We start from the raw sequence: 27,538 nt of genomic DNA, 5'->3' as shown, positions 1-27,538 counted from the left end.
AGGGAGTACATATATTTGAAGGCCCTGCAGTTGATCTTTTACCACTTATTGTAAGGCATCATTTTGACACAGGAACATGATGTTAGTGACGATAATTGGGATTACGTTGAAGAAGGTCCCGCAGAAATAATTTGGGAAGGGAATGAGATAATAGTCCGCAAACAGAAAGTGCGTGTACCAAAGACTGGCAGCACCAAAGAAAAATCCAACGAGGTATTCTTAGCACTTCCGTGCTTATAAGTTAACAATCTTTTATTGAATGCGATAGCCAAGGCACACTGTACTGGTGAGGCAACTCAATGTTGATCTGTCCCTGGGATTAGATAGATTAGAAAACTTTTGTGCAACCAGATGTCTATTGGTAATTACAAAGACATGAAGCTGTAAAAGGGTGTCATTTGGGTTGACTCTCTCTCTCTCTCTCTCTCTCTCTCTCTCTCTCTCGCATTTGTCTCATAGTCCAATTTGGCCTTTTGTAGATGTTAATACAACTTTCTTTCTTTCCTCTCTCTAAGGATTTTATTTGGGTGAACTTTCACTTACCTCGTTCTTTCTCCATGTCTTGCATGTGCCTTGTTAAAGAACAATCATCCTGTTTCAAATCCATTGCCTCCACAAAGTATTGCTTTTGAACAACATCAGAGAAGGCCCACCTCAACCAGCCATTCAGTTTTAGATGTCATGGAGGGGACTCCCAATTTCGGCACAGAACAGGTGAGTGTAATGTGTTATCTTTTATGTGTTTGAGCTCCACATGGAAAGTCAGAAACATGAAGTGCACAATCAAACTAAATAGAGTTAGACCCTTCAAAGTTATGCAATATTGAGTAAAAAGTTTCCTAGTGCTCTGTTTTTCTTTTGGAACATTACTTGTCTATCTGGGTCTGGTATTTGGATGATTAATTGTAAGGGTACACCCCGCAGACCCAGCTCGGGGAAGTGAGAGTTTTGATATATTTATCGCTAGAGGAATAGCCTTGCACTCCCCATCCTGGTGTCATTTTGATTTTGGAAGTAATTTGTAGTTTAACCTCTTTTGAAAGTTTAAAATTGGGGTAAAATGCACCCTGTATGGTTATCAACTGTAAGCTAGCATTTAGCTGCACATCTTATTGGATCCATGAGTAGGTTAGGATTCTAGACACGTTTTTATACTTTTATAGGACCTTATCTTGATGGTGTATTTGCTTTTATTGCTTACCTGCTGGCCAAAATGCCTATTGTATATATGTTTCTTTTCTCATAGAACAACCATTATATGAGAGAGAGAGAGAGAGAGAGAGAGAGAGAGAGAGAGTTGTAAACTTTTACGGAAAAAAAAAAAGAGAGTTGTAAACTCTACAAAAGGCCAAATTAGCCCATGAGACAAAAATAAATGCATCTGAAATTCAAGGAACTATAATGTTTCCTAAATAGAATAAAGAAACCGTGATCTACGAGGAAACATCTCGCTAGGAAACAACAAATAACTGAAAATTCTAAAAACACTAGGGATCTAATACAATGCAAAATTGGTGTGGGAATCAACACTATCCCATAACATCATCCCAGCCAATCTCTCTCTCTCTCTCTCTCTCTCTCTCTCTCATGGGTCTATCCAACATAGATAAGATAAAGTGTTGAGGTAGAAAGCTACTTGATGTTTGTATTGTTAGGTGGTGCCTCAAGCTGGGATGTGGTCTGAGTAGGCCATGGGCGGTGTGCTCTTTCTATCTTAGTAGCTCTGTCTAAGCTGACTCTCTATGGTGAAACCACAAGTTTGATCTAGAGTATTATGTGGTATGCTAGATGTAGTTGCAACTCTAAAAAATCAATAAGGGTGTGCTGTTGTGTATGTTAAAAAAGTATGGAGCAACTGAAGCAAAGAGACAATGTTGATATAGATTGCAATGAGTAGAAAGAACAAAAAAGAGAATAGCAAGAACACAAGAACTCAAAGAGAATACGCTGAGAATATGGAATCCATATAACAAGGCTCGAGAGTAGTGCAATGGCATGGGTAGTGAAACATCAATAGTGTACACTAGTCTCTCTCTCTTGACCTGGAAGCAATCTTGCTGATGGAATCATATGATAACTTGATTGAGGAGGAGTGAGACTAACAATAAATAAGTAAAAGTAATGCCAATAAAAATACTAGTTAATTAGCTACAAAAAGTAAAATAGATCGGCTAGCCTAAATGGCGTTGACATAAAATTGAAATGCATACACAAATCTATAGACTCTAATATCCAAAGAGATGTACTCTGTCAACACCCTCTCTTAGATTATGGCTGATCAACACAATATAATATACAATGATGATGACTCATCATAGTACATACAAGAATGACCATTAGATGGGACTATGTGGGTGATGAAGCCACAAGCAAGGTGCCTAAAAAAGATACTAATGTTGATGCTGATTGTACCAATCCTTGGTTGTAGAAAGTGGAAATAGTTGACTCTTGATGCTTGTCATGGATTGTACTTGCATATAGATAATGTCATCAGAATGAGAACTAAACCTAATGATTTAATTAACTTCATAAATATTTTTAATTAAAATAAATTTTAATTCTGGTACCCCTAGCTCTTGGCATAGTCACCATGGTACCAGCAATGAACGATTTGACATTCAGGTATGCGGTGGACAAGTGTGCGGTCACTTAGGGCATTTAAGTTATTAAGTAGGCTTGAGCTATGGTTTTACCCAGTGAGTAGCTCACTTGATTAATGACCAAGTCATTAATTAGCCCTAAATAAAAAACGTAATATGATTAAGGAGCAACTGGTTGCTTATCTTGGTTATTACAGGGCTTTTTTCTCTCATTTTTGGAGAAACCCAAGTTTGGAGATAGCTTCTCTTATCTTTTTTGTTGCAAAAAATTATAGGTTCTAGCCATGGAATAATGAACTTATAGCATAGATGGAGTGTGGACAACAACAAATTTTTCTCCTCTTGGCATGAGGATTCCATTGGTAGCCTCGTAACTCCTTGTATAACAAGTCTAGTGCAGTTTTTGGGCAATTTTGTTATGAATAAAGCGACATTCTCATGGTTTCATTACGAGAAACCCCTCCTATTTGTGAGAGCAACAGTGTGGGGCTACATACGGATTATATAGGAGAGTTATCTTAGCAAATGCTCCGTGAAATTAGGTTTAAATGCTTGCTTTTATTTTTAGGGTTTGGTAGGTTGAAGAGTTCATTTGCAGTTTTGAACACTCTACAATTGGTTGGAGGTCAGCTGTGAAGGTGACAAGGCCATTGTGCGCTCATGGATCGGTTATGTCATGAGAAATCGATGAAATACAACCATTTGTAATTAATTTCAAGCATATTTCAGTAATCTAAAGAAATTTTGAAAGGGGCACCAAGATTTGGGACCATCAAGTGTCAATGTGTGGTGCATGAGTACTCTAGCTCCAGTTGTGTGTGGAGTATTCTTATTGAATTTATTGTTAAGCTGAATCAAGTGTTTGCTAAAATGTGGTTATTGCCCTTTGGGCTTCTTAAGGCCAGTTTCAGATGAGGTTGGATACCCCACCACCACAAGCACCCTCTCACACTCCCTCTTCGGCATTGGAGAGGCATGAGAGATACAAACACTACTAGCTTGCTAGGGCTAGAAGGTGGAAGATGAGGCCTTAATGGCCTTCGCCTTGGTTGGAGGGCTTGCATCAGAATTTGAACTTGAAGACCATGATGATTTGTTAAAGGAGTCCTTACCCTTTTTGTTCTTCTTGTCGTCGTCGTCGTCGTCGTCGTCCTGCTGTTGTGTTGCTAGTTTCTTGCAATCCTTTTGAAAATGCCTCTTTTTGCCACAATGGTAATACTGAGCTTTATTCTTCTTTTGCTCATCATCTCTCTCTAAAGCTATAAAGGTATCCTTCTTGTCACCATTTTGAAATGATAGCCTCCTTTGTAAATGTAAAGAAGCCCCTACTTAATCAACATAGAGGTCATATGATCAAAACTAAGAGGTCTTGCCAAAGTTTGAGTTGGTAAGGCGTTGGCTACACCATCAGACTTAGGTTGTAGAGGATAGTACCCACAATATGTGCTTTTGGAAAGGTGAACTGCATGTGTCAAAATTGATCTTATGTCTAGGTCACCCAAAGAAGAAAGACTAAATTGTATTAGTCACCTTGAACTAGTACCCACAATATGTGCTTTTGGACAGGTGAACTGCATGTGTCAAACTTGATCATATGTCTAGGTCACCCAAAGAAGAAAGACTAAATTGTATTAGTCACCTTGAACTTAATAGTTTGAAGTTGATTGACATGAAGTGAATTTGTAATTTGATTCTCTTTGGATACTCATGTTGTAACACGTAAGTTGTGCACTTGAGAGGTTCACATGTGAGATTAAGTTAAATGTGTGTCACGGTGATAGACAATCGTAGCTTGGGCAGCGGGAGATGTTAATAGAAGTTGTTATGGACCAGTGCCAGTGGGTGCTTGGTGTCAAATCTTGGTCAAGAACATTACATTTCCCCTTGGAAATGACTTTTAGTGTCATGGGAGTAAGAGATTCAAATTATCTAATGTCCTAAATTAAGGTTTGTGGAAAGTTTCAACATTGTTTGGCTCAAAGAGATTAGGGCTTTAAATATTGGAATTGTAGGGCAATTGTTGTGCAAGCATTTTTATTGTGGGAAAGTGGAAAAAGTTTCTTTAATTTGCTGGTCATCTCCTCTCTCAGCATATTTGATATTTCTTAGCTCTAATTTGCTGGTACAACTTTGAAATTTGCAAAATTTGGGGTTTCTTAGCTATCTCAAGAAGTATGCCATCAAAATCTCATCCGTACAACAAAACTTGATGTGGAATGTCACGGGGACGCACATTTTTAATGTTGAGCTTTGGCATTATTAAGTTGTGCACACGTGAGGTGTAGATGTGAAGTACAAAGTTAGCCGTGATTGTGAATACCTTAGTGATCCAAGTGATTGTGGAATGACATTGGCAAAAGTTGTACAAAGTTATGTAGGATAGGTACTTGTGGGTGCCTGGTGTTAGTTTGGGTCTAGGCCATTAAATATCCAATGGTGACATTGGGACTAGGCATTGGTTATTTAATTAATGCTAGTCCTAGGCCAATTAATATGTGGGATAATTGAATGTCCAATGGGGATTAGCACAATTAATGTGAATGGGTACTAGCTAGTTCTCGAGTACGGTCAAATGGTTAATTAATTAATTTTTAAAAAATAAAATTTGAAAATTAATTAAATAAAATTCAAAATTACTTTTGGAAAGTTGCTAAGTAGGTTGACACTTGTCAAAACTTCCCATGCAAACTAGAGGACTATTTGGGGGATGGTTGAGGGTTATTCCAACATTGAGAGACCGAGGGAGGAAGGAGCAGTTGGATGAGCTCTTAGAGAGGCGACAGCTGATCATGCAGCGCGGTAGGATAGGGGCAGTAGGAGAGGCGGTGGTAGAAGAGGATTGAAGCTGTTGGCTCCATTAGAATTGCCATTAGAGCTACAATCATAAGATACTCCTTTTTAGCTGTCTTTTTTTTGGTGCTCAACTAAAATTTTCTCTCTTGGCTAAAATTTGGTAGATGAGAGAAAATTTTAGCTGATTTTCTCTCTTGTCTAGTAGTCAGCCCTCAGTAGTTCTCAACCAATTTTAGCTTAGGGTGAAGAGCAATTGCAGAAATTGCTGCTGAAATCCTAATTTACAGCAGAAGTTAGGGTTTCCACATCACCTAGGGATCCATGCCCAATTACTAACGACCCAAAACTTGGAGTAGCAACTTAAGGCAAAATATTTGCAACTGAACCAAGGCCCAAGGCGTTGCCCATTTTCAAAGACCCAATGTGTGCCCAGATTGTTGTACTATCAAGGGACCAATTGTACCCAAGCAGTGCTTGTCATTTATGACAGTCCATTGTATTGAATTTGAAGAGGGATCAGCGTATATCTCTTTGTATTTCAAATTAGAGCAATACAGTTAAAAGAATTACCGCACAAGGCACCAATTGTTGGGGCCAAATGGGTGTTGGCTATCCAAGATTATGTGATAAAGTGTATATTTCCAGATATGTGTATCTAATGCTTGTTGTAATTTGAGTAAATCAGGTTTATACCGCCCTTGCCAAGAAGGCAGGCTGGTTTCATCGAGCAACCAGTTGGCACACCGGCAAGATATCAAGACTTGTTCCGTACATATGTACGTAGAAAGGATAAGTCTTCTCATGAGCATAATGCAGTTGCTATGGCTCCCTTCGGTGCCATGTTGCTTGGTGACTAAAGTTACATGTAGATCGCTCTTGGGATCCATTAACCTGTCTTGCTTTTGATTGCCAATTGTTGGGGCCAATCAGGTGTCGGCTGTCCAAGATTATGTGATAAAGTGTATATTTCCAGATTTGTGTATCTAATCATTGAGCAACTAGTTGGCACACTGGCAGGATCTCAAGACTTGTTCCATACATATGTACGTAGAAAGGTAAGTCTTCTCATGAGCGTAATGCAACAGCTATGGCTCCGTTTGGTGCCAACTTGCTTGATAACGCAAGGTTTCATACCAATTGCTCTCGGGATCCATCAACCCCTCTTGCTTTTGATTGCCAATTGTTGGGGCCGATCGGGTGTTGGCTGTCCAAGATTATGTGATAAAGTGTATGTTTCCAGATTTGTGTATCTAATGCTTGCTGTAATTCAAGTAAATCAGGTTTATACTGCCCTTCCCAAGAAGGAAGGCTGGTTTCATTGAGCAACGAGTTGGCACACTGGCAAGATGTCAAGACTTGTTCCGTACATATGTACGTAGAAAGGATAAGTCTTCTCATGAGCGCATTTGCTACGGCTCCCTTTGGTGCCAAGTTGCTTGGGAGCTCAAGGTTACATGCTGATCACTCTTGAGATCCACCAACCGTCTTGCTTTTGATAAGAAGGGCAAGGTGATTACTTCATGGGATTGATGTTATCTGTGATTAGCTTCTAAGAATGAAGTTAAATCCACTACTTCCGAGTTTGAGCTTCAAGGACAGAATGTGTTGGCAGTGTTGGTGGATTTGGATGATGGGGTGCTTGAAGCGTTGGCTTCTAAGGTTAAATCGATGCAAGATCAGCCTAAGCTTTGGTTGATTTTTGAATGCAGATCACCACTTTGAATGCCCGTGGTGTTTGCTCTTGCAGCAAACAACATGATATGTGGCATATTTTGCATGAAAATGCATGGGATGTATTATGTGCCGTCAAGCACAATAGTCACAAACGTGGTAGGATAGTTCATTGTTGCCATGGGTACAAGTTATTTTATGTTGGGGATACTATGATGTGCCACATTGGTGCTCTCATGGTTGTTGATGAAAGATCTCAGCCTGTTCTGGTAAAAAATGATGTGTTTGGCTGATTCTTGGTGATTGAAATTATGCTTGAAGGCAAATCTTTTATGGCTTTTGGGAGTCTTATATGGGAATGACTTAGTGCTAGTCTTTCCCTTGGCAGACCAAGCTTGCTGATTGGTGATTGTGTGTAGACATGCTGTAGGCTACTTTGCACTCTGTAGTAGATGCATGTGAAGGCCATGACTGGGATAACCTTGCATTGACGGGTCTTAAATAGGATCTTTGGCCTTGGCTATGTCCATTGGATCTTGGATATGCCTTTCGTTCTGCTCAATATAGTGAAACATAGTCATGTAGATCGGATTTATGTCATGCATGATGATGTTATGGGCACGGCAAATGCTCTTCCAGAGCGAGGAGATTGCTCTCACAACTTACAAGAAAAGAACTTGAAAGAGAAATTGAACTAGAACTTGATTGCAAGATAACTCGATTACAAGAGAACTTGATTACAAGACAAGGCTAGCATTTCATGCATTGATCCAAGATAAGGTATCTTTTGGCATACATGCTGCCTTGGAAACTAAAGAGGATGAGGTCATGTATGTCTTGTTACATCTGTGGAGGGACAAAATCCCTGGTTGGGATGGTCTCATGAATGATTTCTTCAAGACTTATGCTATTTGCTTGGCTAAGCCTTTGAGAGCTATGTGTGAGGAGGTTTGGGCAATTGGAATTATGCTTGCATCTTGGAAGGAGGGCGTTATTAAGTTGATCCCCAAAGTGTCTTCGCCTTCCATGCTTAGGCATTGGAGGCCAATCTCGGTGATGGGGAACACGTATAAGATCTTCTCAAAGGTGTTGGTTAATCGCCTTCATGAGCATCTCCTTCCTATTGTGGATTGGAATCAATATGGCTTCATCAAGGGTAGGAATATATTGCATAACATTCTGAATGTATAAATGGGTGTTGACTATGCGCTCCACTCTAATCAGGAGGTTGTTCTTGTACGTTTAGAGGTAGAAAAGGTCTTTGATTATTTGGAATGGTCCTTTCTAGCTGAGCTGATGTAGACTATGGGCTTTGGTTCTTGCATATCTCACTTGATATATACTATTAGTAGGGATGTCTCGACTCTCACTTGATATATACTATTAGTACGGATGCCTCTACTTGAGTTATGTTGAATGGGTGGAGTCATTGAGCCCTTTACTTTGGCTTGATTAGTCAGACACGGCTGCTCTTTGAGTTTCTTTTTTGCATTGGCTACTCATCTTGTTCTCATGATGTTGTCACATTTGGCTGATAATAGGCAGCTGGTTGGCCTATCCCTTCCATCGAATCAGCATTTTGTTGGGCAGTGCCACTGAGCCCTTTGTTGCGATTAGTCAGACATCGTTTTCCCTCTGAGTCCCCCTTTGTTGCGATTAGTTAGACATCGTTGCCCTCTGAGTCCCTTGTTTTTTGCCCTGGCTACTCATCCTGTTCTCATGATGTTGTCACATTTGGCTGATAATGGGCAGCTTCTTGGCCTATCCATTCCTTCAAATGAGCATTTTGTTGGGCAGGCATTGGTTGATGATCCCTTTATGGAATTGAAAGCTGATTGGGATAACCTATGTAAGGCATTGGACATATGGGACTTGTTTGGTCAAACTTTGGAGCTGCATATTAACACTTCTAAGTCATCTCTTATCAGTTGTATTGAATCTGATTTCAGGCCTTAGAGTGGCAGGGGGAAGTGATTCACAAAGGCAATATTGGAACAGTTGGGTTACCCTTTGGGTGTCAATGCTATGTATAGGGAGAGAGAGAGAGAGGGGGGGGGGGGGCAGGGAGGAAGGGTCTTCAAAAGGCTAAAAAGACTTTTAAGAAACAAAGTTACTGTGCATCAAATCATGAGATGCACCACCATCACATTTACTGACAGTGAATATCAGCATGCACAGAAGTGTATGAAGCTAGAAGAGGGAACTCTATTTGTGTAAATTTTGTGAAAGGGCAAGAGGGAGGGATTGGGAAGTTGGACTGATTCTAGTCCAAGGTGATAGGCTAACATCCTCTTAACATGTAAAAGCAGTGCAGTTATCTCCCTACATTGTTTGAGCAAGTTTTTAAATATCTTATGTGTTTAATTTTGAGTATTTCATGCAGGATAAGACTCACTGTCCTTTCCACATCAAAACGGGCGTTTGTCGGTTTGGCATTCGCTGTAGCAGAGCTCATGTGTATCCAGACAAATCTTGTACTTTGCTCATGAAGAATATGTATAATGGTCCTGGTCTGGCTTGCGAGCTTGACGAAGGGTTGGAGGTCTGTAATGTTGATGGTTTTATTTATGTCTTATTTCTGTTACCAAGTGCATGAAAGGGTTGGGAGGACAGTTCTTAGTTTTCAGCTTTTGAATTATCATTCCACCTTTGCACTGTGTTTTTTGAAAATGACAACAGAAAATAAGAAAAACCAAGCAATAAGAGAACACATTGCTGTATTTTCCTTCTTCAGGAAGGTGTACTGTTTGGAGGGATTCTTAAGAAATCAAGTTGTTGCAAATTTTTCTGATTGGTGTTGGATCAATGAGATCTGCTGTTCAAACTTTTCTTTAACTATACTCTCAGAAGCATCTTTGCAGCGTCACAATGGATGCCTGTAAGGTTGATGGAGGTTCAAAGAAGAATCTATCAATATTGTATCCTGATTGTATTTCTATGATAACACGCGTGCGGTATGGAATCCTGAATATAATTAGTGAAAGTGATTACTCAATGCTTTATGTTTTCCTCTAGTAGTGTTTGTATGATAACCTTTTGAAGCAGCCTTCTTTCTTTAAAAAGTAGGCAAAGTAATTCTTCTGGCTACTGTGTCTCACATTTGTCTTCCAAAAGGTTATTGAAAAATTGACAGGCATTTCATGCAGTCACATGTTGATTATTTTAAGCCCAGTATTTACTACGTGGTGCTTCTACTTAATAACAACTAGGACACTTATTAGAGTCAAGTAGGAGGAGTGATCCATCAATAGGAAGAGCATTCAGGTTCCAAAAAAGTCAGGCTTTCATTCTTCAGTCAAGCCTGATTCCTCTTTTTGCAACCACTTCACCATTTTTGTGAGTGTCATTGTCATTTTAAGAAAATGCAGGAGACCAGCACTCAACATTTGAGAGGAGGATGGTGGCTGTTCTTGCAGCAGTAGATCCGTAGGATCAGGGAAGCTACCAAATGTGGGATTATCAAGAAGTACTTTGTAAAAACCTGTACAGCTGAATTAGAAAACACAAAGCTTTACAATACCTCTGTAAATAAAGGTAATTGTATTTCCAACAATTTCCATGTTAAAAGGCATAAGAAGGTGATACGAAGTTCGCCTAAATGGGCACGACAATTATGGTCACTGTGATGATTGAAATGTTTCACCCCTAGCTGTTTTGTGTTCAAAGCAAAGATTTAATTTATAAAGATGCATATAATTAGCTGCTTCGCTTGCCGTTTCACTAGGGACTTGCTCAGCACCAGAATGTTTGATGCTGAAAATTTTTATAGTGACCTTGATGGCAATACAAGGGTGAGTGGAAAAGGCATAACTGAGAAGCTATATTATGTGAGTGTGTAAATGGAAGCAATGAACACACGCACACAAGTGCGCGTGCGCGTGCACGCACGTGCGGCAGGTGTGAAGAACAGGTGATGACGAGGAGAAGAATGATAACCAAGAATAGAGCAGAAGACCGAATGCTATGCATGCTGGAGGGGCTGCTATAAATAGGCACACATCGCAGGAACTGGCAAACTACTCCCGTAATGGGCCGACTGCAGGAGAAGTGGTCGGCCTGCCGTAAGTATGGCAGACCTGCATAAAGGAAAAATAACTGCCACCAAATGCAATGCAAGGTATCATGAATGCTGGAAGGATCAATGCTAGCAGGGAATGCATTAAGCTGGAAATGTATGAATGTCAGAGCTTCAAATGTCCCTATCAGACTTTGACTAGGGCTCACAAACAGGAGATGACCAGGAGAATTGCAATGAATGCCAACACACCCTCTCAGATCTTAGGAGTGGCTGAAGGCCTAGAGAATGCAAAGTATCGAAGGCAAAGGAAGTGCCTAGATGTGTGCAGCATTGTCCTTTGTAGGATTGTAGACCAGCTCCAGCTTTCCACCAAGATACTCTCTTGAACATAATGGTATTGGACCTTAATGTGTGCCATGCAAGCAGGAAACACATGGATATTCACAACTTTGGTTGCTGCTCTAAGAAGAGTAGGTCCTTGTCATGGAAACCAAGTTCACTCACATTGTCTAAAGCCAGATTGCATCTTGAGTGAGCACATTGCATGGTACTCTGCCTATGTTGAAGAAAGGGCAAGGTTAGGCTGCTTATTGGTCGAAGGGAACATATAGGACTACAATTGCTGAATGGGAATCTTGCCGGTTGGGTACCAGAATCAATATGGACAACTGTGAAGGCATGAAGCAAGGGAAAAATTGGAACTGAGAACTGATTGCATTCTATAGAGAAGTTCCCTAACTGGGCAGAAAACTAGGAAAAGGCCCGACTTTCTAGGTTGGTTGACCGGAAATGGTGAAAAGCTGGTTGGCCCAGGAGTGTGTTCGGACCATAAGTAATGGCCAAAATCTAAGGCTAGAAGATGTGTGAAAACAATCCAAGATTTGGAGCTGTATAAAAATTTTCAACAGCCCCTCTCATTGACATATTGAGGAACAAGATTTGAGCAGAAAGGCCATGCATACATGAGCACAGATATACTCCAAATATGTATCGCTAGCTCGATCTGCTTACAGAGAAGATGATATTGGATCCCTATGTGCTTGGTTCTTGAATGGAAGACTGGGTTGAAACAACTTTACAAACATTTCATCTCAATGGACCTGTGACCAAACATTAAAACTAATAATGAGTTCGAATTGATTGCTCAAAACACTTCAGCCATTAGAAGTGTCCAAGAGGTCATGACTCATAATTCAGAAATGACTCAAGTTAGACATTATTGATAATTTGTCATTTTAGATACCTGAATCCCACCAAGTACTTTTCAAAAAATGCTCAAGCAGAACTAAAATGACATAGGTTTCATGGTTAAGCATGATATTTATCTCTATTCATTATGAAAAGAGTGTAATATCATGGAACTCACTCTGGCTGTTTGCATTATGTATATTTGAATTGCAGGGCTGGCTCATTGAGTGTTTTGCCTTGTAAATGTTGTTTGGGTTCTTGTTTTGACTGCATTGCAGTATACTGATGAGGAGGTTGAGCAGCATTACGAAGAGTTTTATGAAGATGTCCATGAAGAATTTGCAAAGTATGGAGAGTTGGTGAACTTTAAGGTACTATTATGAATATGCTTGAAAATCTGAGTTTGGTGGAAGGATGCTAATGTGTGAAGCTGAACAAAATTTAAATACATATTAGAAACTCCCTCTTGAATATGCATACCTCCACTTGAAAACAAGATTTGGTATTGGTACTCTCTGAGTGCTAATTAGCATAAAAATGGGTTTTATCTCAGGCCCATTACATTCTTACTGATTTATATCTTAATGGGGTTATATCTGATGCTAGCAAGTTCAATGGGATCTTGGGCCTATTGGCAGTCAAAGTGTCTCAGGCTAAAACTCTTTTTGATATATATGTGATGTCAACATTTTTAGTGGGCTATTTTTACTGCTGAGTAGCAGTAAAAGTGGGCCACTTTAGCATCTTTAAGGGGCCCATGTCTGCATTCTCAGTGGGTTAGATCTTAGCGCTAAGTAGCAAACAGTGACAGTGGTTTATGTTACACATTTCTTTGAACTTGTCTCTTCATTATCCTATGTTGATAGAGCTGATGTCCTAAAAATTCTAACGAAATGCTACAGCCTACAGGAGTACTGCTCTGCCTCCTTGCTCAGTGAACAAAGGGTGAAGATCTGATCCAATGCCAGTTATCCCTGAATCCAGCTTGGCCCAGTACTCTCAAAGTCCATGTCTCTCTGCTGGATCACTGAGGTCCAACCTTAAGACTGAGCTAGATTCTTTGGCCATGTGTGGCAAATCATGCTGGGTCTCGTTGTTGGAATCAGATTGCTCTGATGGTATTTGTGGGTTGCAATCTAGAAAAACCTTGCGATGAGCTCTATTGAACATGTACATTGTAGGCTATAAGTGGTGTAAAGGTTTCACATTCATGCCAGGGGTCTCAGATTACATAAGGATTGGTGCAATGAGTGCCTAAAGTAGTTGTAGGAATGAATGAATGAGCTCCCAAGAACTCATGGTTCCTTTGGACAGTGCCATGGGATAAAAGAGAGGATGAATAGATGAAGAACCAAAATTGGCACGGTTGCGTGTTGTCTCCTGGCTGTCATATCAATGATAGGTTGATTATCAAGGTTGCTAGTTTGAGTTTTCAATAAGGGTTTAGTAGAGAAATAGTGAGAGAAAAAATGCGGGTAGAGCTGTCATGTTCACCTCCTCGCTTTGCATGATATTTTTGTTGAATATTTGGTTAATCCTTTGTAAGTGTTATGCATGCCTGCCTCATCACCCACTTACTTAGTTTTAGCTCTTATTCAAAGTTTAATTGGCTAAAGCCCATAAACTATTAGGCCTTTATGCACATGGCATGTGTGTATAATTACTTAGCAAACTTAGTGGTCCCCCTTGAACCACGTATGTTTATATTTTATAATGCATGGATGGTCACAACTTTTATTAATGTCTCTTGTCATGTCTTAATAATTTACATGACATGTATAAAATCGATTCCTTTCTTGGCAAGAAATAAGCTTGCCTTGGTTTTGTAATGCTAGAGGGACTTTAAACAACCTACTCCTATGAATGCATTCAAGGTGTATAGAATTCTCTTGGTGAGTTTGCATGTGTGTCTAGTTTAGATATTATCACTAGAATAAGAAGTGAACTTAATGATTTATTTTAACTTTATGAATATTTTTAATTAAAATGAAATTTAGTTCTGGTACTCCTTGCTCTTGGCATGGTGATCATTGCACAAACAATGAAGGATTTGACATTGGGCATGCGGTGGACAAGTGTACAAGCTATGTCACATGTGGTACAAGAGCAAGGCGCAAGGAATAAGATGCAACGTGAAACTTCCATTAGACTGAAAGTTTGCACCTTACAATTTAGTTACATTGAAAGTTCTGCCTAGTGAGCAGCTAACTTAGGGCACTTATGTTATTAAGTAGGCCCTAAGCTAAAGTTTCATCTAATGAGCGGCTTACTTATAATTAATGATCAAGTTACTAATTAGTCCCTAATTAAAAATGTGATTTGATTAAGGATTAGCTGGTTATTCATTTGGAAACTTGATCTTGGCTTTTTGAGGCTCTCTTTATTTCTTCTTCTCTCTCACTTTTGGGGTAGCCCAAGTTTGGAGAGCTGTAGCAACAAAAGGAGGAGATGCATGCTTGCTGATTTTGTGGGATGAACAACAAGAGGAGAGTGTTTTGCAGCAATCCCAAGGTGCTGGACAAGTTAGGAATCAATCTCTTTCTTCTCCTCTTTCTCTCTCTCTCTCTCTCGCTGTGCAAGCTTTGTTTCACTGTAGATCAGAAGTAGGATTTGGTATTTACAGCAGATCAGTGGCTAGAGTTTGCAGAAATCAGCCATTTTGGGTAGGGAATTGCTTTGCTGAAGACATAACCAAAACCCCCAGTTTCACCCTTGTTTTGGGTCGCCAAATCATTGAAGATTCGGGGCAGACAGTAGGGAAAATGTATTGAGACATGTAGATCTGATTTTCCAGCCACTAAAAGCATTGAATTTGGCATCCACTCTTCAGGAGAATGTATGCTAAAGATTAGGGTTTATGAACAATAGGTTTACAGGTCTGAAGTGCTTCAATTTAATAGTGAATTAAGGGTGCATTGGTTAGGGTAAAGGTCTAAGATTGTTGGACAATCAGGGTCGAGACCTTATTTGGCTAATTGGATCCGTCTAGGACTTAGATTCGTGCAAATTCCTCATTGATTGTAGTGTGGCAGTAGTGAGAGACCATGGTGCATTTCTCAATGGCATGTTGGTCAACACTGGAGTGATTGTAGCTTTGTATACTTGAAGACACACTAGTTTTAGTGTGTGATTGAGATAGATTCAAAACTCATGTGCCAAGGTTGATGAGAGCAACTAAGGACATAGCAATTGGAGTGAATTCAGTCTATTGAAGAGCCAAGCACGTGGGAAATCATTAGCATAAAGAGTGTTGCTTTGTGATAGCTGCATTATTCATGTGGGCGGGTCACAAGTGGCTTATGTAAAGGCTCATCTTCAATATTAAAGAAATACCATAAGGGGTGCTCACATTAGTTTGAAGCTCTGTATGTTTGAAGACACACTAGTTTGAGTATGTAATTGGAAAAATTCAAAGCTCGTTGGTCAAGGTTGGTGAGAGCAAGTGAGGACATAGTAGTTTGAGCCAATTTGGTCCATTGAAGAGCTTGGCACATGAGGAATCATTAGCATAAAGAGGGGTGGTCTTTGATAACCATGTTGTTCACATGGGCGGGTCACAAGTGGTTGGTGTAAAGGCTTATCTTCAATATTAAAGAAATACTGTAAGGGGTGCTTACCTTGTGGGCTAATCTGGTGTTGTCTATTGTGCAACGGTGCTCTAGCTCTCAAGTTCTTTGTGTCATTTATTTTCTTTGCTGAATTGATTAGTGTATGTTATGTAAGTTTATGTTCACTGCCCTATAGATTAGATCTATAGGCCGGTTACAAATATACTAATAGGGTTTTTCAATTTAGAATCGCATTGAATGGAAAGAGGACAACTATCTATTTTGCTTTCAAAACAATCATAAACCACCTCCTAATAGACACAATTGAATTTTCAAGGTCCAAGGCTTGAAGAGGACATATTCATACACATGATAGTGACCAAGGCTGTCTTTAGCAGACAAAAGTTCAATTAGCAAGGAAGCTTTTCTCTCGAGCATATAAATGATGCATGTTCAACATATTAAGACCACCATGGTCATTTATTAATCGCTAAAAATCTTATGTGTTTACTTCATGGTGCGCTTTTCCAAAGTAGCTCAATGGCCGTGGACATAAAAGCATCTAATATCCAAGGGATAGAAAGTGTAATTTTTGCATCACCCATTAAATAATTTGTTTCAGCTACACCTTCAATGCATAGGGTTTTACCAAGAGGAACTTCACTAGGCTTGAGTAATGGATTCAAACATTGCCGATGGTTTAGAGTATGAGAATTGACTTTCAGCCTAGCTACCAATTTAGATGTTTCCAATGCTTTCATGAGACTAGAAACATCTCCTCAAGATTTCCACATAGATGTTCAAGCTTAGTCAAAGAGTGTGGTCAATTGTTCCTTTCATCTTTGTGAGATTTGCTCCTTTCATCCTTATAGGACCAGATCTAACGGTATCATCGAGCACTTGTAGCTCCACTTTTCCCCTTTCTTTTCTCGCTTTTTGTTCTATTCTTTTATGGAGGGTTTGTAACCTCTTTGGTGATTGAATCAATGAAATAATAATTTCTTGCTCAAAAGGATCAACCACAACTATAGAAATCTCCAACAAAAATGTTTTGCAAAGTGCTATGTATTAATCTTGCATCACGATTTAAGAATATATAATGATATGTATGCCTAAATGCCTATTTTACTTTTCCATGGAAAATGACACCATTAATCATGTTAAATCGAGTGTTTTGTTACTACGGATATTTCATCATATCGTTGATATTGCATTGATAAAACATGCTCCTATTAGATTGGAGTTGCACCTTTTTTAATGACAAGAGATTGGTCATTTCGCCATTATCTGTGCATTTAGAAGAGTTTGCCACTATGTATATAAGATACCTGATCTATGAATTAGTAGGTAACCTTTTAGTAGCTGATTGAATCCATGGGACCAATTGTCTTTAGGTGTAACCCATTCTTCTTAGATTGCCGAAATGATTGATGATTGGTTTGGTATGGATCCAACTCTATCGTGCAGGGGAAGTGTGGTCATGATCCTAAAGCAATCTAGTTAGATCCGTGATATACAATTGGGATTGGTTGACACCTTCTTGATGAACTTGGTTCATAGAGAAAGTGATATGAGGGGAAGCATGCCTGACCCTCTTCCTAGCATAATCACACACAGTTTCCCTAAAATGGAGTTAGTTGGAGTTCTAAAACCAACTAAATGCTTGATGAGATCAAGTGGAATAGCCATTTGACTAATTGGGCTCGCTTTTCCATAGGATATGATCGTTTGAATCTCCATCCATGTGCTTTTCACCCATTAACCTAGCAAGTTGTAGTTGTTGAAGTAGATTATGCTATTGCATTATTTTGATACATACAAACAATTGCCTTAATTGATCCATTACATAGAGTTCGTTGAGCAATTCCTTAATCGCGACACATCCATCAATCAATATAATAACATTCCTTTGCAATAATAAATAGATAAACTTTCGTTAACATCAATCCCATTGGCAAAACACAATTCTACTTGTACCTAGGATCAAATTTTCAAGTCCCTCCATCAGGTACACTCTAAGAGAGCACACCCTTGTCCTAGGCAGTTGATAAGGTGACGAGCTGGCTAGGAATCCTCCTCTGATGCATCTCACTCGACCCTTTTGCCCCTTGGAGGGGGTCACACACTAGCATTGGACTATCTCATGCCTTGAATGCGAGGTGGCTTTTAATCAACATGGTGCACTCCTTGTGATCTCATGATCTAGCTCGATGGCCATCTCCTCCAAGCCTAGAGGGATGCCTAAGTACATCATAACAAAGTCTTTTATAACAATCCTCTCTAGCTTTACAAACACAATGGAGGAGTTAGTCGGAAGCAAAAACAAATCCATCACATACTTTCTTGGGAGATGGGAGAGAATATAGGGCAATTTGGAGACTATGGGGATGAAGAGAGATGTGTTAGGATCTGGGATTGTGACACTTTGTTTTTCTTCTAGACACACATGGTTTGGCATTATAGGCCTCCTGATTGGCTATTCATTCAAGCTTTGTAAAAGACTTCCTTTTGTTCCATATTTTTTGATATGGAACTCCCTTGTAGGGCTGCTTTGTATTTTGCACCTTTCCTTGGGATACTTTGTTCCAAGGGTTCTTGTTAATAGAATTTGTTCCTCTCTCTGAAAAGAAAATTCTGTCACACAGTTAGCATGCTACTAAAAGAATTTAGCAATGCAGTTCTTAATCACATGAGACTATCCTTAATACAAGCAATATTACTTGCTTTAATTAATACAAACCACAGGATGATCAAGTGAATTTTGTGCAACAATAATCTGATTTTCATAGTGTGGGGGTTTGGTTGCCCAAGAAGAATGTGTTGGCTGTCTTTGTGCTTGGGTTTATATCCACCTCATTTCTCATGGGCTAGTGGCATTAGTGGGGGCAAGGCTTGGACGGTAGTGTGGGGTGTGGGGCCATGAGGTCACTTGGGTCAGTATTTTTCGACTTATTTTAGTGGTTCAATGAGGGAGTAGACTTATCACTCCTCGCTTGTATAGAATTTTGGCTAGGAAAGAAGGGTGATGAGAGTAATAATGTAGGGTTTGGCAACTCCTTGACTCATCTCTCCAGTAGAATATTCTCGCTCCCTCCTCAGTAGCATATTCTCCTCCTTGTGGTGGAAGCCTAGTGGCCGCTTTTGCTCTCATGCTCTCTTGGAGACTCTTGTTTTATGTCTTGTGTGGGGTAATAGGGTGTCCATTTAGATTTTAGAAGAGGGGTTTTGTGTGTGTGCATGTTGGGTTGCAATTTAACGAGGGGTTTTGTGTGTGTGCATGTTGGGTTGAAATTTAAAGTGGGGAGTTGTGTTTTAACAAAAGAGTGTAAGCACTAGCTTTTCAGCTTTCCGCCTTTGGTGCCTTGTCAGATTCCAAAATCTTTTTTTGTTAACAATTGATTTGTTCATGAAAGGGTCCCTTTCAAAAGCATGCCATTTTTGGCTCTTCTTTTACACCAATGGTCATGCCAAAGATGTGATTGATCTAGCAGCTTGTGGCTTTTTGAGAAATTGAGGGGGGTAAGATTTCATGTATTTAACTACAGTTAATAATGGGGGGGGGCATTGAAGCAGCACCATGGCTTCTTTTTTTCCTTTCCCTTGCCTTAGCTTTTTCATGGCGACCTATAGCTTTGGTTATGGCTTGATTTCCCTCTATAATTGTAGTAGTTGTAGAACGTAGTTTGTATCCAAACATGGGCCCAAAAGCAAAACGATGTCCTCTTCTTGGGGGGGGGGGAGAGAGAGAGAGAGAGAGAGAGAGAGAGAGAGAGAGAGAGAGGCATTACGGAAAAAAAAAAAGAGAGAGAGAGGCAATTGCCCACCTATGGCTCCACAAGAGCTACACATTTCCACTTCTCTCTTAGATGATTCCACACACACACACACACACACACACACACAAGGGGGGGAAAACAAAACCCACCACAAAATCAGCTCCCCCAAAACCATTTCTTTTTGGAAGGGTTTGTGGGGGTACGTTCATCTCCCCCCACTACCATACAATCGATTGGTAAGAGAGATACAACACCTTTTGTGGGGGTATGTTCATCTCCCCCCACTACCATACAATCGATTGGTAAGAGAGATACAACACCTTTTCTCTCAGAGATGAGAAAATAGTTTATGGTACATGGTACCTTAATATTTATAAGGTACGGTACAATAAAAGTATGTTTCAAAAAATTAACTTGAATATTTTTGACAAGAGATGATAGACAGATGTGTAAAGCCAAAGTAAAAATGCCATTAAGAATATAAGATAAGTACAAGAGGGTAACAAATCAAAAACATGCATAGGAAGTAGCTACACAAAAGAGGGCTGTAGGGCTAGATCATGGATGGAGAGAGAGAAGCCTAGGATGAGCGTTTACTTCATCATTGATGCCATGTGCATTGGAGTGATCATCAAGAGTCTGAAGACAATGCCTTGGAGGGAGACGATGTGACACTCTCGGGCTCATCCTCATTGATGAAGTTGTGACTCGTTATCAAATAGAGAGCCAACTTGAAAAAGTTAAAACAATCAAGAAAGAACAAACCTGTCCGTATGACGTACGAGCACAATCCTGCCTAAAAGTGCAAGATTATGGTAGCCTTTCTTGATGTATCATTGTGACTGAGTGGGGTGCTTAAAAGTGCCAAGATTATGGTAGCCTTATGATGCAATTGGATATGAAGTAGGTGCAAGGATGCAATATGGAAGTGACTAAAACATCTCAACGCATTTTATTTGCATTTCCATGTTGTACAGTTTCTAACTCCTACTTGGTCAAAAAAATTCATTGATCTAGTCTAATATATATTAACAAGGTCGAGGAAATCTTGTCTTATTTTGGTCAGTTCAATTATTTTGCAGTTGTTTGTTTGTACTCTGAATTACTTCTTATTTCAGGTTTGCCGCAATGGATCTTCTCATCTTCGGGGAAATGTGTATGTACATTATTGTTCTGTGGATTCAGCAATAGCTGCTTACAATGCAATCAATGGTCGGTTTTATGCTGGAAAACAGGTCCACACTTGTTTCACTTTAAAAAGGGAATGCTGTTTCTTAGGATTTATCAAATATGAAGAGTTACCATGTTTGTTGGTCTAGATAACGTGCGAGTTTGTTGGGGTGACAAGATGGAAAGTTGCACTGTGTGGAGAGTATATGAGATCTCACCACAAGGTATCACGTTGTGTTTTTGAGGTCAATGCTTTTTATGTCTTGTTTCCCTTTGAATGTTTGTGGGTCCTCTGTTCAAACAGGTTTGCTCTCATGGCACTGCATGCAATTTCCTTCATTGCTTTAGGAATCCTCGAGGAGATTATGACTGGGCAAATTGGGATAATCCTCCTCCAAGATCTGTGACAAAAGATCGAAGGAATACCAGTGAGCGGAGAGATGGAAGAAGTCGTACCAATGGGGATGGTCATAGGCAAACACGTACACATCATGGGGGATCAAGTCAAAGCACTGACCGGCACTGTCATTCACGTCACTCACATGTGTGCCATCATTACTCAGATATGCATGACAGTAGGTACCATGATCAACCACATGAGCATCATAAGGATCGTCATCATTCAAGTAGGCGTCATCGAAGCAGAGAGAAACATGTAGCAAGGTACAAAATCTATGGGATGCTGGAAGCCGATGCTTTAAGTGTTTAGTTGGATGTTTTACACTTTTTTTATCACATTCTTGTGGTTCTTGTCAACACTTGGAAAAGGTCTTACATATGTAAAGAATTTGGAGCTTTTATTGTTCTGCATATAGTTTGTCTCACATAATATTAGGAGCGCTTAAGTCTTGCCTCTGAAGTAATCTCTGAGCAGGTTGTGACATTCACCTGCTTATATGGCCGGTCTTACAGATCTAGCAGGTCAAATTCAAAGTACAGTTGCTGTGTTCGTCATTCCAGTGAGATGAGTTTGACTAATGGGAAGTCTAATGGGGAGCTTGTCCTGCCTTAGCTTTGTAGCAGTGTAGCTTCAGAGCTACTTGCTGTCTTTGTCAATCATATGGGTCTTTTATCAGCCGGACCTTTTGCATGTCATGCTAGATGCTCTACAGTCATGTTGGAATGTTTAGTTTTTCAGCATACTGGATTTGCTTAGCCCCCACATATTGGTTTTCTTAGTCTTAAAAATATAAACCTGAAGTTTGAGACTAACTTTAAAACAGGAAAGCAAACCAACTTGGCTTGCTCTATGAGTAGCTAGCTACAGCAGATTTGGAGTGAACCCCTCATCATAATCTCTTGATAAGGAAGAAGAAGCTTGGGCAGTAAGAACCTTGAAGAAAACCTCTAGAAGTGTTCTCAAGTTGAGGGTATACCATCTTAATTCATTGGGATTTGGCCATTCTAGTAGGCTTATGGTCTCTAGGTCTCCTTTGCCCTCTAGGTCTCCTTTGCCCACTTTGTGTGTGGAGAAGAGCAGGGGCCCGATGGTAGACAAATAGTTTCTTGTTGACGGATTTGAGCCTTTTGTAGGGTGCCTTTATATGCTTTATGCTCCAAGGATTCTCTTGGCCCCCTCTCGTAGCCTTTGTGAGAATAAGAAGGTGATATAAACCTATGAAGTTACTCCCAAGGGTCAAGTAAAAGTGTAAACCAAAGGCACAACATGAACACATGAAGCCATTTTTGTTCATAGGCATTAGCATTGCCGAGAAGTAATGTTGATAATTGGACTTGGACTTATGAGTGCTTGTCACGAGGACATGTATTTTTGAAACCACACTTAATATGTGGATTAATTTTTAATCATATGGTTAAGTAAATGTTGCACATGTGAGGTGTAACTAGGGTTAGAGTAAATTTATGAGCCTAACCAGGATTGGAGGAAATCATGGGGTGTCAAAGGCAAAAGTTGCTATAAGTTATGCTGCATTGGTACCTGGTGGTATCTGGTGCTAGTTGTTGGCCTAGGTCATTCATTTGGCCATAAATGTCAGCTGGTGACACTAGAGAAGTGGTGCTTAATGGTACCTAATGCCACTCCGATGGTCAAAGATTGCGCGGAGACACTCGGAGTGGAAGTTGCCTAGCCAATTTAATTGGTTAGTCAAATTATTTTTCTAGACACCAAAATCATTATTAGATTAATTTTCAGTATTTAAAGACTAAAAACTAATATTTAATTATGAATAATGATGGAAAAACCATTTGGGAAGGCTGCCACTTGTCAAAAATTTCCAGGCAAGACTGAAAAAACGTCTTTAGAGATTGGAGAGAGGCATTTTAGTGTATTTATCCTGCAAAAGAGAGAGGGAGGAGATGTTGCTGGTTTGATTTGTAGCCATTCTTTGAGATAAAAAGGTGTAGGAAAAGACCAATCAATAGCAGGTGACAGCATCTAGAGGTTGTTGAGATAGGGAAGCAGCAGTAAATGACTGATTCTCTTCAGTTCTTTGTATCTACAAGTTGTTGAGACAAGGCAGTAGCAGTAAATGACAGGTTTTCTTAAATTCTTCGCAAAGAAAGTCTGAATTTTCTCTCTCCTCAGCATACTCTCTCATCTCCCAGCCTTTCTACAGCCTTGCTTCGAAGATTACAGCATTGAGATCACCAGAGGCTGAGAAATTTCAGATTTCTCTGTTGTAAGTAGAAATTGGGGTTTACCACAGCCTTGGGAAGCGTGCCAAAGATTGGAAGCTCCAAGACTTGGATTCAACAGGGCTGAAGCTGTTTTCAGTCAAATTCAAGTTGAGGGATCAGCAAATCAATGAATTTGGGGCATTTTCCATCTCCATCTCAGCCGGGTGAAGGCCAATTGACTGCCCGAATTGAGGGAAAAATCAGATTGAAGACTTGCCTGTCATTTTGAACAAGAAAGGTAGTTTGAATACTAAAAGGGATTGGGAGAATCCCATTGTATAGCAACTTGTTCTTCAATTAAGTTAAAGAAATACCAAAAGGGGCGCTAGTTTTGAGGCCAACAAGGTATCCATTATTCAAGATTATAAGTTAATTTGCGTTTCTCAGTTTTGTAATAAATGTTACTGTTGTAACTAAGTCGTAATCAAGTAATTACCACTCATACATGGAAGGAAAGGTTGGTTTCAGTGCCAAAAGAGTGGTTGAAGTAGATGGAGTTGTGTATTCACACATTGCCTGCTGGTGGGATTTGGTGACAATTGACGAAGTTTGTGTCCTTTGTGAAGTGTTTCTATAGATTGTGTCTAAGGGGTCTCTTGTCAATATGCTTGTTGTCCTTGAGCAATTTGTAAGATTAGCATTATCAAAGTGGGTGAGAATGTGGATGTGGATATCCATCTCATAAGGTTATCCTTATTGAAGGTGATAAAATAGTTTGGGTGTGGATATCTGTTTTATTGTTATCTATGTATAAGCAGACATGTCACTTTTGCACTAAGTTCATATAGTGCAAGGAGATGTTATACTTGGAAGTCTAGGCTGACATGCGCTTGAGAGACAATACATGTGGATACTATGGAATTCTCATCCAAGCTTTGTTAGCTAAGTATTAGGTGAATGATTGTCAATGTAATTTTTTACAATTGTTATTGGTAACTTGGTTAGACACCTTCGTGCTTTGAAGATACATGTAAAATATTGAAATATGTCTTGATAAAGGAAGTCTCGCTCAACCTTTGGTTTGTGATTGGAACTTAAACATGTAACACATTGGAGTCTAGGCTACATTTACCAAATCGAGCAGTTATAATAAGCAAGATGACATGATCACAAAAAGTTTATGCAAGGTGTGTTTTGGATGAAAGCTTAGAATAGTTATATCATTCAATAGATATCCAAATTGAGATTCTGATATTGTTTTTATGTTGTTTCCGGGGCCCATAAATTGTAAGAGATTTCTAAATTTTAGGATCCTTAGATTGGCCTAAAATGCTATCCCTAGGGACAATGTTTAAAAAATAATTACTCTAGGCCCTTAAAAATTGTTCCTAAATCTAGATGCTTTTGTTCTTGACAAATTTCAGCATAGTTGTCAAGTACGAAATTTACGATATGGTATGGTACGTTAAAATTCGGTACTAAATAGTACCTTAAGATTTTATAAGTATGGTTTGATATTAGTACGAAAAAAATCAACTCGAATTAAAAAAAAAAACTACAAACAATAGAACACATGTTTAAAGTCAAAATAGCAATGCCATTAGAAAATAAGATGAATATATGAGGTTACAAGCCAAATTGGCATATGCTAGGCCATGGCGGCGGTTGCAATACACATGCACAACATGTAGTATAACAACATACATGAATAGATCATAGGTAGGAGTGGGTACAATGATCGATTATACAAAAAAGAGAGAGGCTTAGAGTAAGGCATCACTATCATCATCATCATGATCATAAGCATCTGAATGCTCATCAAAAGAGTGTGAAGATGACTCCTTAGAATTGGATGGTGAGGTAGTCTTGCACTCATACTTACTGATGAGGTTACCATTATCATCAAATGATGGTTCCCTAAGCAATGGGTATGTAGGCAAGGGGGGTAATGCCATTATGAGGCTCGAGAGGAGAGCTACTAGAGCCGCATCTCACATATGTTTGCAAACCACTTAAACTACCCTTCGTTGATGTCAGAGGGCGCTGAATGACCACGACCCTACTGCTATCTACTTAAAGTCCTTGCCAATGAGCACGCTGATTGTGAGTATTGGTTGTCATGAGCTTTTCTATCGAGCTCCACACAGATCAACTCCTCCTCCTCATCAATCTCTTGATGCACACTTGGAAGAGTGTTACTTACCAACTTGAAGGTATCAACATTCATCTAAATATTGCACATAAAGATTGTAAATATTACATTGTAAAGTATAAAGTTAAAAAAAAGTTAAAACTTGACTCGTCTTTTCAAATTTAAGAATCATGATTTATTGTTAAGTGTTTATATGCTTTAGACTACTTATACTAAGTATAATTCTCATCATGTGTAACTATGGCAACAGACTAGACACTCTAATTGTCCTGTGCTAAGTCGATTGCGAATCTTCGTGTGTGAGGTAATAGGCATTCCAGTTTCTTTCACATGCACCCGAACAGCAATCATAGGCAAGGCCTCTCATGACCAAGGGTGTTGGGAATAAAGGGTCATCGTGCCTTTTACGGTGTTCGGGTATGTACGCACCCTTACACATGTACTCTATATATATTATCAATAAGACCTAAAGTGGTACACGAGTGATTGTACCCACATCGAGTCCTGCTCATTTTTTTCTTCACTACTCTGCTCTCATACACACACACTCTGTGTGTGTTGAGAAACAACTTTGCTTGTCTCAATCCTTGCCTACTCTCTGCCTTAAAAAACTGGTATTAGAGTGCAAGGAATGCACGCTTCTCGAGGTAGGTTAGGCATGAGCTAGACATGCGCAGGCTGGTGTCAGGTGTGAGGTGACGGCAGTAGTCGTCAACATCCAACAAACGATGTAGGCAAGAGAGGCCACATTAGCACAGGGGATAGGCGATGCAAGCAAGAGAGACCACGTCAGCATAGGGGACGAGCGATGTAGGCAATCGACACGCAGGTCTAGGCAGCGCAGATTCATGATGAAGTGGCCAAGTGGGCATAGTCAGGTGCGACAGGCCAATGCAGACGATGGGGCCACGATTTGGCCCAAGCAGAGATCATGCCTCGTCAACGTTTTGACAATCCTAGTTTTTTCATCATTTTTAAATTAGTTTCCTGCAATTTGTTTCCCTCCCATTGACAAGTGTTCGCATGCACATGCACAATGTGAAAATTTGATCTGAAAAACTGGGGCTTTTCTTGGATTTGGGGATTTTGATGCAAAACACGACAATCCGACTCAGAAATTGCAAATTTGGTGCACATTTGGCCAGGAAATTTGGGGCTTCTCACATTTTAGTGAAATTTTGTCAATTTCACTGAAATTTATGCACACCGCTAAGGAAGTTTAGGCTTTTGCAGAATTTCATCAATTTGTGCAAGAAGTGCTTGGTATATGCACTTGGGTACATGTATTGATGCAATTTGACCGGATTTGCCTTTGAAAATTTGGGGCTTTTGATTGCAATCGCCAAATTTGTGCCCGAGAATGCATTTGGAGCAGAAATTGCAGCAGAATATTGGGGATTTCACATGTAATTGGTGCATTGGCCTATAAATCTGGCTGTAATTGATTGTGGAGTGCAGGAGCAAACATTCTCTAATTCTGGAAATCAATTTATAGATCTGAAATTTCGGCAATTTCTTGATTTTCATTGCTGGTTGGTACTTGCAGCGTATAGTCATTTGGGCTTGCATTTGCTGACATTTAAGTCAATCTAGTGCTGCAAATCATGGCTGGAAACAGTGACAGCAGCAACCTTTTGCACATCAAGAAGCTTGAGGGTGCACACAATTTTGCAATATGGCAAAAATAGTGCTGCAGAAGAAACAGGTGAAGCCTATCAAAGTGAAGGGAAGAAGACCAGTAGGTATGGAACAAGAAGAGTGGGATGATTTGGATGAGCTTGCACGCTCTACCATAGAGCTCTAGTGTCAGACAACTTGCTCTTTAACATCGAGAAGCGGAATTTTGCGTATGAAATGTGGCAGAGACTTGAGAAATTGTATGCTTAGAAAAGTGCAGCCAGCAAGGTTTGTTGGCTGAAAAAGTTGATGGAGCTTCACATGAAGGAAGGTACAGCCATGTCTGTACATTTGAATGAGTTCAACTCAATTTTTAGTCAGCTGATTGCTTTGGATTTCCACGTCGATGATGAGTTCAAGGCTAC

The 27,538-nt window shown here is 39.7% G+C and overlaps 1 protein-coding gene across 4 annotated transcripts in view; it reads left to right on the top strand.

The window, feature by feature from the left end:
• Window positions 1–27,538, top strand: part of LOC148013527 (Zinc finger C-x8-C-x5-C-x3-H type family protein) — a 90,972-nt gene that overhangs the window by 824 nt on the left and 62,610 nt on the right. For 3 of the 4 annotated variants that reach the window (XM_087667741.1, XM_087667738.1, XM_087667737.1), the window contains exons 2-8: window positions 73–213; window positions 583–714; window positions 9,448–9,606; window positions 12,549–12,641; window positions 20,713–20,829; window positions 20,914–20,988; window positions 21,069–21,427. In XM_087667741.1, the coding sequence (XP_087523867.1) occupies window positions 73–213; window positions 583–714; window positions 9,448–9,606; window positions 12,549–12,641; window positions 20,713–20,829; window positions 20,914–20,988; window positions 21,069–21,427 (1,076 nt within the window). The remainder of the gene's footprint in view (window positions 1–72; window positions 214–582; window positions 715–9,447; window positions 9,607–12,548; window positions 12,642–20,712; window positions 20,830–20,913; window positions 20,989–21,068; window positions 21,428–27,538) is intronic. The other variant, XM_087667740.1, reaches the window with a different exon arrangement.

This window comes from Lygodium microphyllum, chromosome 26 (assembly GCF_053477565.2).
Source record: "Lygodium microphyllum isolate KBCC chromosome 26, Lygodium_microphyllum_v1.1.10, whole genome shotgun sequence".
Lineage (NCBI taxonomy): Eukaryota > Viridiplantae > Streptophyta > Polypodiopsida > Schizaeales > Lygodiaceae > Lygodium > Lygodium microphyllum.
The sequence above is the reverse complement of the archived record's forward strand: the minus strand, read 5'-3'. Positions and strand labels throughout refer to the sequence as shown.